Below are 13,187 nucleotides of genomic sequence, written 5' to 3' on the forward strand. Positions count from 1 at the left end.
TATTATCTTCTACAAAGCTAGCTGAAGCTGGGATGGGGGCATATGTCATTTGTATATCAAATTATATAATATAATCTCTTACATTTGAAATTTCGAGAAATAAAAAAAAGCAATATAATGTTGTGTTACAGTTACTCGCTGAGTCCACTGGAGGGCAGTGAGCTCCCATGATTGTCAAACTGACGTCTCAACCAAGTCAGACACAACAGCTCTAAGACTTCCGGTAGAAACTTCCAAAACAAAAGCGTGTGTATAAAATTAAGTTCTGATACAGTTCAGTTCTTGTTACTTTAAGGAACTGCTTAAATCCTTAAATTGAACATAGATCTAGTATGCCCATTGCGAGTAGAGTACTAAAGGAAAAAAAGATATAGATATATATCCACCAGGTGGATTAGATATGTTTTAATAAAAAAAGCTGTGATCATCTGCACACTAAAAGTGGTCCCAGTGTTAGATGTGGAGGGGGTATGACTGGTAGAGCACCAGTAAGGGTTCACTCAGGGAGCCTCTGTTCAGACAGTAAAGACTCTGTGTTAGGGCTTCATGAAGGACCAGACTCCCACTCTCGTCTGTATAACGCAGCTGAAAGCCCACCAACTCCAAAGGCTTCAAAGGAAGAGCAGCTGACACATCAAACACATCATATCCAGATGAGGATCGCTGATCCAGGGTCAGCAGTCTCTCCTCCAGGGCAGGACTTTCCACTAGAGCTCCCTGTGAAGCTGTGACACTGTGCAGGGCGACAGTCACACTGATGGAATTGGGGTTAAGGGTCTTCCTGTACATAACCAGCTCTGCACCCAGCATGGACGGGTTCCGGCCGCTGACATTGAACCAGATCCATCCTCGGGGAGCTTTATGTGAACCTGGGAGATCCAAGGAATAAAAAGACAAGGCACTGCAATACAAGGCTTTTTGAAAGGATCATACCACTGTGTTTGTGCTCTTTAAAGGTTATATATGGCATTCAGAGTATTAACATAGCAGCAATCAACTACCAGCAACTTAAGGACATGATGGAGTAATGTCTATACGAGACACGTTGCCAGAAACACATGGCCAGCAACACCATGTTTTTTCTAAAGCCACCTGCCATGCGCTCCTCTCTTGTTGTAGCTAGCCGCTAGCCGCTAGCTGCTAGCGTGGGCTCAGCCTTCGCCATGTTGGGAGCCGCGTGAAAGCAATTTTTCTTTTGGGATTTGGGATTTGAGAGTTGTTATGATGGAATGTTATCCCACAGTGTTACAGAAATAGAGGTGGCAATAACTGGTAAACAAGTTTCTGATATTACCTAAAATTGTGCACCAAAATCAAAGTAGTGATTTGACATCAGGTGTTTTGCTGATGGAAAACTTCCAGGTTTCCCAATGCAATGACATCATCGTTGGAACACAGCTAAGGCTGCCTTGTTCTTTTATTCTTTTGATGCAATAAAGAGTCAATATAAAACATCGCTTTTCGTGATTGCATTGGTTTCAGTAAAACTATATACAGTAGTTGTAATTATTATGTGAAGAAAGAAGCAAAGTTAACACATTTAAAACATTTAAAATCCTTACCAACTACACTCCGAAAGCTCTGCACCAGCGTTCCATCTGAACTCTCAAAGTCTTGAGCCTCTATTGAGTCCAATCGCTGATAGATCCCCCTCATGTAAGGATGTGGCTTAGCCTGAGGACTCGCAGACACTTTATTGATATGTAGCATTTCCAAAATAGCTTTGTTGTGCTCCTGGTCATCCTCTGCCTCTCTGCGGTGATCCATCATGAGCAAACCTGTGACGGAGCACAGCCGGAATACCAACGTTATATAAAACAATCCCAAGCAGAGTCCTCGGAACATTCTGAGTTCAGATTATTTCCAACCAGTTTGATATGATCCTTTATCTGCACTTCTTTTCCCGGTAAAGTGCAGTTGGAATTTCCACCTGACAGGCTACTGTACCAGTGTGTTCCCAAATAGGTATGCAGGAACCACAGGGGCTGTCAGGACCTAGTGAACCGACCCCATTCAGGAGCTGAGGAATGTTACTTTCTTTTGACAAACACTCTACCATGGACTGTAGTGAGCTGCTCTGCTCTCAACAAGCCACCACCGGGCTGCCACATGGTCCCCTGAGCAATGGAGCAAGTAGAGCAACTGCATCCCCATTATGTATTAGTCTTTTCCATTGGTAAGGAACTTGTCACCATTTAGCTTAACTGGGATCATGGACTGAAAATAGAGCATAGGAAAAGATAGGCTAGTGCAGGGGTTCTTAACCTTTTTGACCTTGAGGCCTAACTTTTGAAGTAGTGGCCCAGGGCCCATTCAAATAGTAACACCGTATTGGTTTAACTAATTGATCTCCCTCTGGGTTTGATTTGTATTCAATAACTAAATCACTAAATACTTCTGCATAACTTTCGCTACAAGCTAGCGGCTGGCCGAGTGTCTTCTTCTGCTTATTGGAGCTTGTAAAACAACTGACTGACGCATTACCGCCACCAAGTGGTGGGAAGCTATATTGTAACTGAGCGTCTCATGGATAACAGTACTACCTCTGGTGTCTTCAATTGATAACCTATGCGGTCTCACGGCCCACAGGGGCAAAACTAAAAGTTGTTTGTGGCCCTCTAGGTGGTGCTCGCGGGCCATTTTGGTGCCTTATAGGCAAGATTTGAGCTGGTGCCTCTTGATCGCAGCCGATTCTACCACCAATCATTGTGCACACTCACACAGAAACTGCTCAGCTTTATGTGTTTCAGTTAAAATATTACTGTAATTCTCAAACTTTTGAACATATCGCCATAGTGTTGTTCTAATTTACCTTTGCCCAGTACAGCTTGAGCACATCATGCACGTCTTTGTAATCTCCGGTTATGTTAATAGTTCAGCTCCTTGCTGTCTGCACATCCCACGAGGCAGCATGCATTGGAATGAATAATGATTACATTAGGTGTTCATCAGGGGGTAAATCCTCTGGTTGCAATAAGAAGTCTGGTTGTTGTCTATGAGAAAATGTGTTGAATCTGCATTCTCTCTCCTGACCACCAGGGGGCGACTCCTCTGGTTGTATAGAAGTCTATGCTTTATGTGTTAAATCTGCATTCTCTCTCCTGACCACCAGGGGGCGACTCCTCTGGTTGTATAGAAGTCTATGCTTCATGTGCTAAAGCTGCATTCTCTCTCCTGACCACCAGGGGGCGACTCCTCTGGTTGTATAGAAGTCTATGCTTCATGTGTTAAAGCTGCATTCTCTCTCCTGACCACCAGGGGGCGACTCATCTGGTTGTATAGAAGTCTATGCTTCATGTGTTAAAGCTGCATTCTCTCTCCTGACCACCAGGGGGCGACTCATCTGGTTGTATAGAAGTCTATGCTTCATGTGCTGTTCATTCTGTACACGTGACATCTATTGCTTCTGTCCATCCGGGGAGAGGGATCCTCCTCTGTTGCTCTCCTGAAGGTTTCTTCCCTTTTTTCCCTGTCAAAGGTTATTTTTGGGGAGTTTTTCCTGATCCGATGTGAGGTCAAAGGTCAGGGATGTCGTATGTGTACAGATTGTAAAACCCTCTGAGGCAAATTTGTAATTTGTGATATTGGGCTTTACAAAATAAACTGAATTGAATTGAATGTGTTAAAGCTGCATTCTCTCTCCTGACCACCAGGGGGCGACTCCTCTGGTTGTATAGAAGTCTATGTTTCATGTGTTAAAGCTGCATTCTCTCTCCTGACCACCAGGGGGCGACTCCTCTGGTTGTATAGAAGTCTATGCTTCATGTGTTAAAGCTGCATTCTCTCTACTGACCACCGGGGGGCGACTCCTCTGGTTGTATAGAAGTCTATGCTTCATGTGTTAAAGCTGCATTCTCTCTCCTGACCACCAGGGGGCAACTCCTCTGGTTGTATAGAAGTCTATATAAATGACTCTACTTCTCTTGATTTATTCCCTCAGTAAACATTGTAAACATGAGGTTTTGGTCTCAATCTCTAGTTTCAAGTCTTCTTCAATACAGCACGATGTTCATTTAGTAAAATATGGTCATTTAGAGTCAAACACACCATAAATCAGGGTATGCTTTAGGGCGGGGCTACCTTGGGTTTGACAGGTCGCTGCCCATACACGGTATCTTGACCACTCCTCCACAGACCAAATGTGGTCACTTATGTTCACTAGTTGTAAACAAGGTGAAGAGTCCTTACTGCAGGAGCACATGTTGAAATCCAACTGGCAGGCATTTCTGAAGCTATATTGGTATTCAATAAAGGCAAAAAGTCAATTCAAATCATCTTTCGAATTTTTTTTTTTTAAATGTAACTGTCAAAAAGGTGGAAATATGACACTGATCGGCTTATTATTGGTTCATTTCAGAAAATCAGACAAGACCACCTGCTGTCAATGACTCAAAGTTTCAACATTTAAGTTCATGTAAATATTGTGAAGTCATTTTATTTTACGTTTCATTCACTGCTTGGGACCTCACTCTTCTCAACAACTTTCATGACAATATATCATTTCCATGAAGTCTATTCTTTAGGTGAAATGCGTGATATCCGGCAACAAGCTCCAAACAAATAGGGGGCAGCGTTTCACTTCTACTACTGGATCCATACAATCTACATTTACATGTCATCAGTTATAAAACAAAAAGCCAACAACTAACTAACAGCAGGGCAAGAATATGCAATATGCTATTTTATCATCTTAATGTGTGGCCTCGGCTTATAGTTTATGTCAGCCATCCGTGTACGTTTTCATAGTTTGCTTATTGGACTAAATTCAAAGTGCAGACAGACCTTCAGGTAGCTTTAGCTACTCGCATTCAGGCGCCACAGACCCCGGCACAGGTCTAAAACATGTGAGTCCTTCTGGGATCGGGTACCTGGATCAGACCCCCCGTTGTTAGGTTGAAAATAAAATGATCAAATATGTAATATAACCAAAGACTTAATTTGATTTCACACAATCCTTGTTTTTTCATGTCTTCTGGTCCAACACCTTGACTTGACAGGATATGTATCATGTCACAGAGCAGGCCTAATGGGGTCCATGTTCTGTCCTGCATGTGTCTTCCTCACATTAGGAAAGCCTTTTATCTCTGCTCCTGTTCACTAATGACAAAGCTGCTCCTTACACCACCGGGCACTTTGGACAAGACTTTGATCTCACCACTCCGGGTTTGTCTTCTGCTTTTTCCGCTCCGTCTGCTGACAAAAAGAGGAGGAAGGCGTCCTCGGTGTCTGTCCCTCCCTCCGTCCCCCCTACCCATCTCACTCTCTTGTGGGTGGGGTTTGTCACTGAGGGGTGAGCAGGATTCTGTCAATGAGGGAGTTGCAGTTGAAAGCAGAGGAGAGCAGAGAGGTAGGTACAAAGAAGCAGAAGCACCAGATGTTTTAAATCAGGTAAGGACATGTCTTACTGCGTGTGGAAATCTCCACTGGGGACTTTTCCTCTTGAGGAACATAATAAGAAGTTTGCTTGGATGTCACTTTGTTCTTCATCCTCTTTATTTTTAGGTCATTTTCTTCCTGATGACTCTGATTTGCACTGCTTGTCTGTGGTTCTCTCATCTGTCTCCTCGTATCATTTTGATGATGAATCTGCTTTTTATTGTCTCAGTAAACTCCTGTAGTCAAAATATCAGTACATGGTATTTAATGATCACAGCCAATTTAAGACTGCACATATATGCTCTTTGTAACATGCACCGGTGCACATGCTGCACTTCACGTGCCCATTCATCACATACACAGCTCTTGTTTCTGGCAGTTATGGAGCATTTGGATTCTGTTGCACGCTCGGGACTTTGCTGCTGGATGGCAGCCAAATGTTATTCCTTCATGTTTCCAGCAGAATGCCTTCCTCTTCCCCGATGGCTCGTCTTTCTTTGAAAATTGCTGGCTACTAAGGACCCTGTCATTATTAAGATTAGAAGAATGGATGTAACAGACATTCCCAGCTGTGGAGCGAAGCCACTGGTTAAATGACGAATCACATTCCCTCGCAGCTGTGTGTTCTGTGATCATCACTGGTTTGGGCTTTTGGAAAGGATTCTGCCGGGAAATGGAAGGGTTACTTACTATCAGAATGGAATTATGGATGTTATTTGACCTTCATGACCGTTGATTATAACCCTTAGCTTGCACTTTAGTGTAAACAGACAGAAAGCACATGTTCTGATTAAAAAAGAATGGCAAAAATTATAAGCAGCAGAGGCTAAGGTACCCTGACGTTTTGTCCCTAATACACTATAAAGCTGGATGCAACATAATGCGACTTATTAGATAGACCCATCATGCCTGGGCGGCTGTGGCTCAGATGTGAGGCAATAGAAAGATTGTTCATGTCGATGTGTCCTTGGGCAAGAGACTTAACCCCAAACTCCTCCCATTTACTGATGGCATAGCCTTTAGTAAACTGGTGACTGATGGCCGAATGTGTATACAAGAAGTGGACGTAGTCGTCCTTATGTCACCCGTTGGTTTGTGACAGGGTCTTGAAGGCTCGAGTTTGGCATTTTGGTTGTCGCCATCTTGTTTTTTTGCAACCAGTGAGCAGAAGTGACCGTAGTTGGATGAGGAAGACGGACGTAGAGACGCCATATACGACTCTGGTAGAGACCTACCAATCACAAGTTGGCCCCACCCAAAAGCATACTCTGCTTATAATTTATTAAATGAACATCACGCTGTATTGAAGAAGACTTGAAACTAGAGATTGAGACCATAAACTCATGTTTACAATGTTTTCTGAGGCAATACATCAAGAGAGAAGTAGATTTTGTGATTGACTTCTATACAATCAAGTCTTTTCAGAGCTGGAGGTTGCCGTCTGTAGATGAAATAGATAACAGTTAATCATTTTGAACTCTTCATCAACTCTTTCTAACTTCTCGGTTCTCCGTTGCCACAAAGCAGTTGTTGGTACAAACTTGACACAAACGAGTGAGACTGATTTACTAGCCTCTGTAATCAAAAGAATATTATGCAACTGTGTTCACAGGATGAGTAGAACTCCTCATGATGTGTAAACTGACCTGTATGTGCACAATCTGTGGAGTGCCCCTTTAAGAGGGTGTGCATGAGCTGGAGAGAGTGGTGCCACAACACTGCTGTTTGTTTGAGTCTCTGCATCCTGTACTACGCACCACAAGCTTATGGGAATGTAAATCCATGTCATTACCTGATGGCTCTGACACTCAGCAGATGCTGAACCCCCCATCTGGAGGACATGTCAGTAAAGAAAACAGTTCACTCCTGACATGTGAGGTTAATTCAAGGCTGGTCTGTGCCCGTCTAGCTAGGACCTAAATCCACAACACATCAGGAAATGGGACGGCCTCCCATGATGCATCTTGTTGACATTATATTCGATCACGACTGTAACATGAAGCTCTGTCAAAACAGGAAAAGGATCAACTGCAAACAGGGACAGGACCCTCAGAGTGCTGCAGGCAGCTTAACATTAGGACCTTTCCCAGCACTCCCACCTCCCGTCTGCAGCCTCCCCACTGGGACTCACATCAGTCAGTGGCTCGTTCAAATCTTCAACAGGACAGATTAGGGAGGCCTTTGTGCCGTTACACTCATATCAGAGACACGTAATCCTCTACGGTCACACAATGCTGGGCCAGGTGCTATCTGCTAAAACAGGATCCACACTCAGGACTGGCATGCGGTTGGACTTTGGTTTGCTCCCCATCTCAGTACAAAGCGTCATGCGACTGGTGTAGAATAGTACGGAAGATACGGCTCATCATCTTTCCTTCATCTAAAATGGTATCTCATTGTGACAGGAAAAGACACAACTGCACATGTCTGGTCCAACACTGATATGGAGTTACAGGGCCCTCAGCTGGTATTCCAGCTCATCCTAAATGACGGGGTTGAAGTGAAGGCTCTGCAAACCACACGCATCTGGGAAAATCCTTTCTTCAAGGAACTGGTGTAGTGCACATTGTCATGTTGAAACAGGACAGGACCAAACTAAAACTATTGGACAATAGCACTGTATAAGAAGTCCCTCTATTGCACTATATGAACAACAGGCCCAGAGACCACTGTCCACATACCTTTGAGTGACTGCTGTTAATGTCTGTAAGTAAATACAACAGTAGCTAAACCTGAATGCTTGTTATCTTTACTATAGGTTCAACTCATTTAACTGTCATCCTAATTCTGACCCCACGGTCACAGGGCAGAGAAGAGCTTTTGCACTAATCAGTATCTTTAACGATGGATACAACGTACAATATAACTATGTGCAATAACCATGTGTAATGTAAAGAATGATCACCAAACTAAGCAGTTCCCGTCCCTTCTATGGAGCGTTTTAGCCTCTTTTAGCCCATTGTTTTGCAACTGGACTCTTTTGGTCTATCAGCTGTGTTGAGTTCTAAAGCCCCGGTAAACCCTCTGGACTCTACCGGGTGAACATAGTGGACCAGCTAAAGACACAGATATATTGTTCAGGAGTTGGTGGAGACCAAAACAGAGCTGAAAGGATTGGTTGTAATGAAGGTTCTATTATCTGCTGAATGTCATCAGGTCACTGCACGGCTATACCTGAGCAAATCACAGCGTGTGCTGTATCATCACTTTGTCTATTAGCATACAGTGTCAGCATTGATTTGTTGTTGGTAAATGATCTCTCTAATAAAAAAACAATCCAAAACTATAGCTGTTTGGAGATAGATTAACGTTAATCCATTGTTAACATTAATAGGCATGCAATAATAACTGTAACCTATTCTTTAATAGTTACTAAAGAATAGTAATTGTATTGTTTTGTTACACTGGGTCTCCAACTAATGACAGCCTATGATCTAATGTACACATACCTTTCCTCTCTCAAACCCAAAGATGCTCCCCAGTCATATTTTGCCAGTCCAAGTAAAGTCTAAAGTCACCGTGTGTGCGACGTGAATTGGACTTGAGTCCATGTCCAGGTTCCCATCCCTGGTGACAGACACAACCCTTTACTACCATGTGAAAGGGGGTTGCAACCATTTGATATCCTGCTTTTGCACTCAGCTCCTTGAACATGATCTTACCAGCATTGTTCATGGGGACAAGCTACAACATGTTCCCCGATGCAGAGGCTGATTATAAGGTGCTCCTCTGTTCAAGGGGCTTGCTGTGTGAGGTCTGTGGTAGGTGTCCTAGACAAAGTGTTGAAGGAATGTGGCCGGATGACATCCGAAGCCTGTTTTCAAATAAAAAACAGCTACAACACATATCCTCAGTGGGATAAAGGGTGAGATAAGCTGAAACTGTATTGAGAAGAGAGGAGAAATAAGGTACTAAGAGTCAATAGCAAAACAGTAAATAGCATGAAAATAGGCTCTGATTGCAAAAGAAGGGGAGGAGTGTAAGGCTCCTTTAGGTTATATTAAACAGTTTTAATAGATGCTAATAAAACTACTGCTGTTAAAAACTATGTTAACTCCAGTAGTCTCCTGTAGTGGAACGGCCTATGTGGGGGGTGACTCCATAAAAAGGTCAAAGGTCATTGCGTAACATCAAGTCATTATTATTGAGAGCCTGTTTGGCCTCAGGGAAAGGCCCACATTTGTTTGTAATGAACATATTTCCTGACAAGCTGAGCACAGAGCAAGTCACGTAGTCCACAAATAGAGACGTGAAACAGGCCTGAAGCTGTTCAAAAACAACTTTACAATTTTAGTCTGTTGTCATAAATCAAATGGCCACCAGGGGCGACTCCTCTGGTTGCAAAATGAAGTCAGATTGTATAGAAGTCTATATAAATGACTCTACTTTTCTTGATTTATTCCCTCAGTAAACATTGTAAACGTGAGTTATGGTCTCAATCTCTAGTTTGGTTAATTTGGTCGCCTAAAAATGTTGTACATAGCTCCACCCTCTAAAATCAACAGTGTGAAGGAAAACATAACTGTGTTGATCTGCAAATGAATTGCTTTAAATGTTGTTGGGACGGCATTATCTCCTTTCCATCCGTAAAGGATGGTCGAGTGTTCCCTGTCCTAAAGGAAGAAAGGAAGCATGGAAGCACCTTTCCTTAGCATTTACAAAACTCAAACAGCAATCATCATGTCTGCCACTCAGATACTTCTCGGTCAATTCAACAGTTAGAAACCCTCCTAAGAAAGAAACATATTGGTCTTTTACTATCACAGTCCACTAAGTTGTTCATGTATCATCCTTTGTTCAATTGTCACAACAGAAACTACACTTGGTTCTTTTTAAAGCACAGCTTCTTGAAATGAAAATGTTACTATAGACAATAAAATCAACAAATGCAGCTTTTAGTGCTTTGCTTTAGGCTTCTCTTTAGTTCTCATTTGGTGTTTGAGGTTTTCTCCATTTGCTTTGTGAATGTTGTGTTTCCAGTATAGTAACAAAAAAGACATTCCTCATGTAAGGAATGCCACACACTGAAATGTGTTACATTCCTTCACAGCTCCTGACCCATCATGTGAACTGGTAAAAGACTCATGGCACAATAAAATAATACAACCACAGCAAAATGAAGCTTCTTCTGAAGAGAGCGACATCTTGGATTACGTCATTCTCCAATTGAAGTGTGTTTCTGAAAGCTTTTGTTTGGATCCAGTCCTGGAAAACATCAGCTAGTGCCTGACAGCGATGGGTTCACCGGGTCAAACACTGGCCTGGACCGTGCTTCCTGTGCTTCTGCTGGGAATGACCTGCCCATCACACGGTTCCCTTGTGAAAGTCAATAAGGGTGTAAAGGTGAAACGGGGTCAGTCAGCCTACCTCCAGGACGGGGACCTGCAGTTCCATATTCCCCGTCAGAAGGATGCGTGCAAGGTGGAGGTGGTGTTAAATGAGCCCATTACTCAACGAGTAGGAAAAGTCATGCCTCAGGTAATGGAAAAACTCTTTTACAATGTTCCAGGCTATTTACCGTGTGTAGTAAAACCGGATGGAAGCATGCATTACGCTTCCATGGCACACAGCGAACATGTAAAAACCATGGAAGCTATTATTAGTGTTGTGGTAATGATGACAAGGCCTCAGTGATGGGTTGAGCACATTCTCTCATGTTCCTCTCAATGTAACCGGCTCTCAGATCCCACTTTGTGTACCCCGGAGCATTAAGCCAAGGTCAAGTGTAAAAGCTTCTTTCAGGATCTTTACTGTCTGCTCTTCATCCTATACCAACCTGGCATGGAGATATATTCCCATGTCTGCAGCAGCCTCTTCTTCAGTCAATTAAAGAGGGGTATTTTAGGAAGTGGGTGGAGGGACCCGTCTATTCTTCTTCCTCTGAACCCAGGTTGACGGGCCGCCTCCTCTCTAATGAGTGACAGATACAGTCATCTGCACACTGTCCAGATTCAGAGCCATTTGTTATGCTTAAAAGCACAAAACTAAAGTTTAGGATTAAACTTGGAACATTTGCCATGAGGAAGCCCACAGAGTTTAGTTCCATATGGTTGGTGACAATCAAGCCCTTTATATGAACTATTGGGCAATTGTAGGTTATTTTCTGCGATTGAAGAAAAACTCACAAATGTATGAGAAAAAACTATATTCAATATTTGACTCTCTTCTAAATAGGCCTGTCTGTCATGTGATCAGGTTGATTCAACCTTGCAAAGTAAAGCAATGTGGTTCCTTGGCAAAAAAGAAAGAAAGAAAGAAAATATTTATTGTACATTTACGTCTTTAATCTCAGAGAATATAAATTATATATAAATTATTTCTGCTGAATTTAAGACTAATTCAATTAGTGTGGCCGGATTATGCAGTCATAATTATAGGGGGAATAGAAATGTCCCCTATAAATGTCCGAGCTACATTGTAACCCAAGTAAATATAAATTCATTATCAATTAATTATTAATTAATAATTAATATTAATTACAGTTTTTCATTCTCCAAATGTATCGATATGTATTTTTGCCTGTGGAAATCACACACATTCTGACTAGAAATCTAGATTACACTAACTGCAATTAAAAATCCCTAAGTGTATTGACTAATTAATATATAATTAGTAATACATGACATTGTTCTACAATTTATTTGAAATTATTAGGAAAGTATAGACCTGTAAATGAATCAATACTGCAGTGTAATTTATATCAGTTTACTCTCTTTTGTCACCACATTTGTGTAAAAGTGTCTAGTTACATGTGAACAATGACGTTAGCTAACCAATGTCCAGGTCCACCCTAGTCCCAACTCCGCCTGTATTGAATCCTTTATTGTTGCAGGTATTTGACTGCCACTATCTGGCTGATGAGGTGAAGTACGTCCATAGCGGATGTCCCTTGTTAAAGGAGGACACAGTCAAGCTTCGACTCTACAGGTAAAACTCCTGATATCCTTCAAATGGGAAACCTGCTTATCGTCTTTCTCCACTGTTACATTACATTACATTACATTACATTACATTACATGTCATTTAGCTGACGCTTTTATCCAAAGCGACTTACAATAAGTGTATTAAACCATGAGTCCAAACTCAGAACAACAAGAATCAAGCAAGTACAATTTCTTCAATAACGTTAAACTACAGAGTGCTATCAGTAAGAGACATTTAAGTGCTACTAAAGTGCTAAACAACAAAGTGCTATCGGTAAGGGACATTTAAGTGCTACTAGAGTGCTAAACAACAAAGTGCTATCAGTAAGAGACATTTAAGTGCTACTAAAGTGCTACTACGGCTCTACCTTCTCTATTCAAGGTGTAGTCACTAAGATGTGTTTTTAGTTTGTAGAGACTTCCTGTCCTGATTTCAATGGGAAGCTCGTTCCACCAATGAGGAGCCAGCACAGCAAACAGTCGTGACTTTGTTGAGTGTTTAGCTCGAAGTGAAGGAGCTACAAGCCGATCTTGCTGGTGTGGCCGTATGATCATCTTGTGTTTCTTCTGACCAGGTTCACAGAGACAGAGACACACATGGAGGTGTTTTCTCTCCATGTGGACATTATGGAACCTGAATGCAGCATCATAAAGCTGGGACCCAAATCCCTGGAGGTTCCTGAATTCTACAGCTTCTCTGATGCCGTGGATGGCAATGTGGTGTCCTTCCATTATGAGCAGCGGTCCAGTCTGGAGTGTAGCATTCATTTGAGTAGCCATGACACCCACCTGCCAGCCCACGGCCAACTGGTCACCGGAGAACCAGAGAAAGTTACGATAAGAGGGGACGAGCCAGAGAGCTTCATCCCCCTACGCCAGCAGCTAGGT

At 42.4% G+C, this 13,187-nt stretch overlaps 2 protein-coding genes across 2 annotated transcripts in view; one reads left to right on the plus strand and one right to left on the minus strand.

Annotated features, from left to right (window-relative positions):
- Nucleotides 1-453: 453 nt before the first annotated feature.
- On the minus strand, nt 454-5,255 carry LOC117748170. Its single transcript, XM_034557807.1, has 3 exons — nt 5,156-5,255; nt 1,563-1,778; nt 454-869 (listed from the first exon to the last, which is right to left on the minus strand). Exons 1-3 carry the CDS (start codon nt 5,253-5,255, stop codon nt 454-456), a joined length of 732 nt encoding a protein of 243 aa, XP_034413698.1.
- A 78-nt stretch (nt 5,256-5,333) lies between these two features.
- The window catches only part of frem1a (Fras1 related extracellular matrix 1a), a 29,888-nt gene continuing 22,034 nt past the window's right edge, over nt 5,334-13,187 (plus strand). Inside the window, exons 1-4 of the mRNA XM_034556649.1 lie at nt 5,334-5,388; nt 10,427-10,854; nt 12,209-12,303; nt 12,875-13,185. Of these exons, the coding sequence (XP_034412540.1) occupies nt 10,612-10,854; nt 12,209-12,303; nt 12,875-13,185 (649 nt within the window). The 5' untranslated portion in view covers nt 5,334-5,388; nt 10,427-10,611. The remainder of the gene's footprint in view (nt 5,389-10,426; nt 10,855-12,208; nt 12,304-12,874; nt 13,186-13,187) is intronic.

This window comes from Cyclopterus lumpus, chromosome 18 (genome assembly GCF_009769545.1).
Source record: "Cyclopterus lumpus isolate fCycLum1 chromosome 18, fCycLum1.pri, whole genome shotgun sequence".
NCBI classification, from domain to species: Eukaryota; Metazoa; Chordata; class Actinopteri; order Perciformes; family Cyclopteridae; genus Cyclopterus; species Cyclopterus lumpus.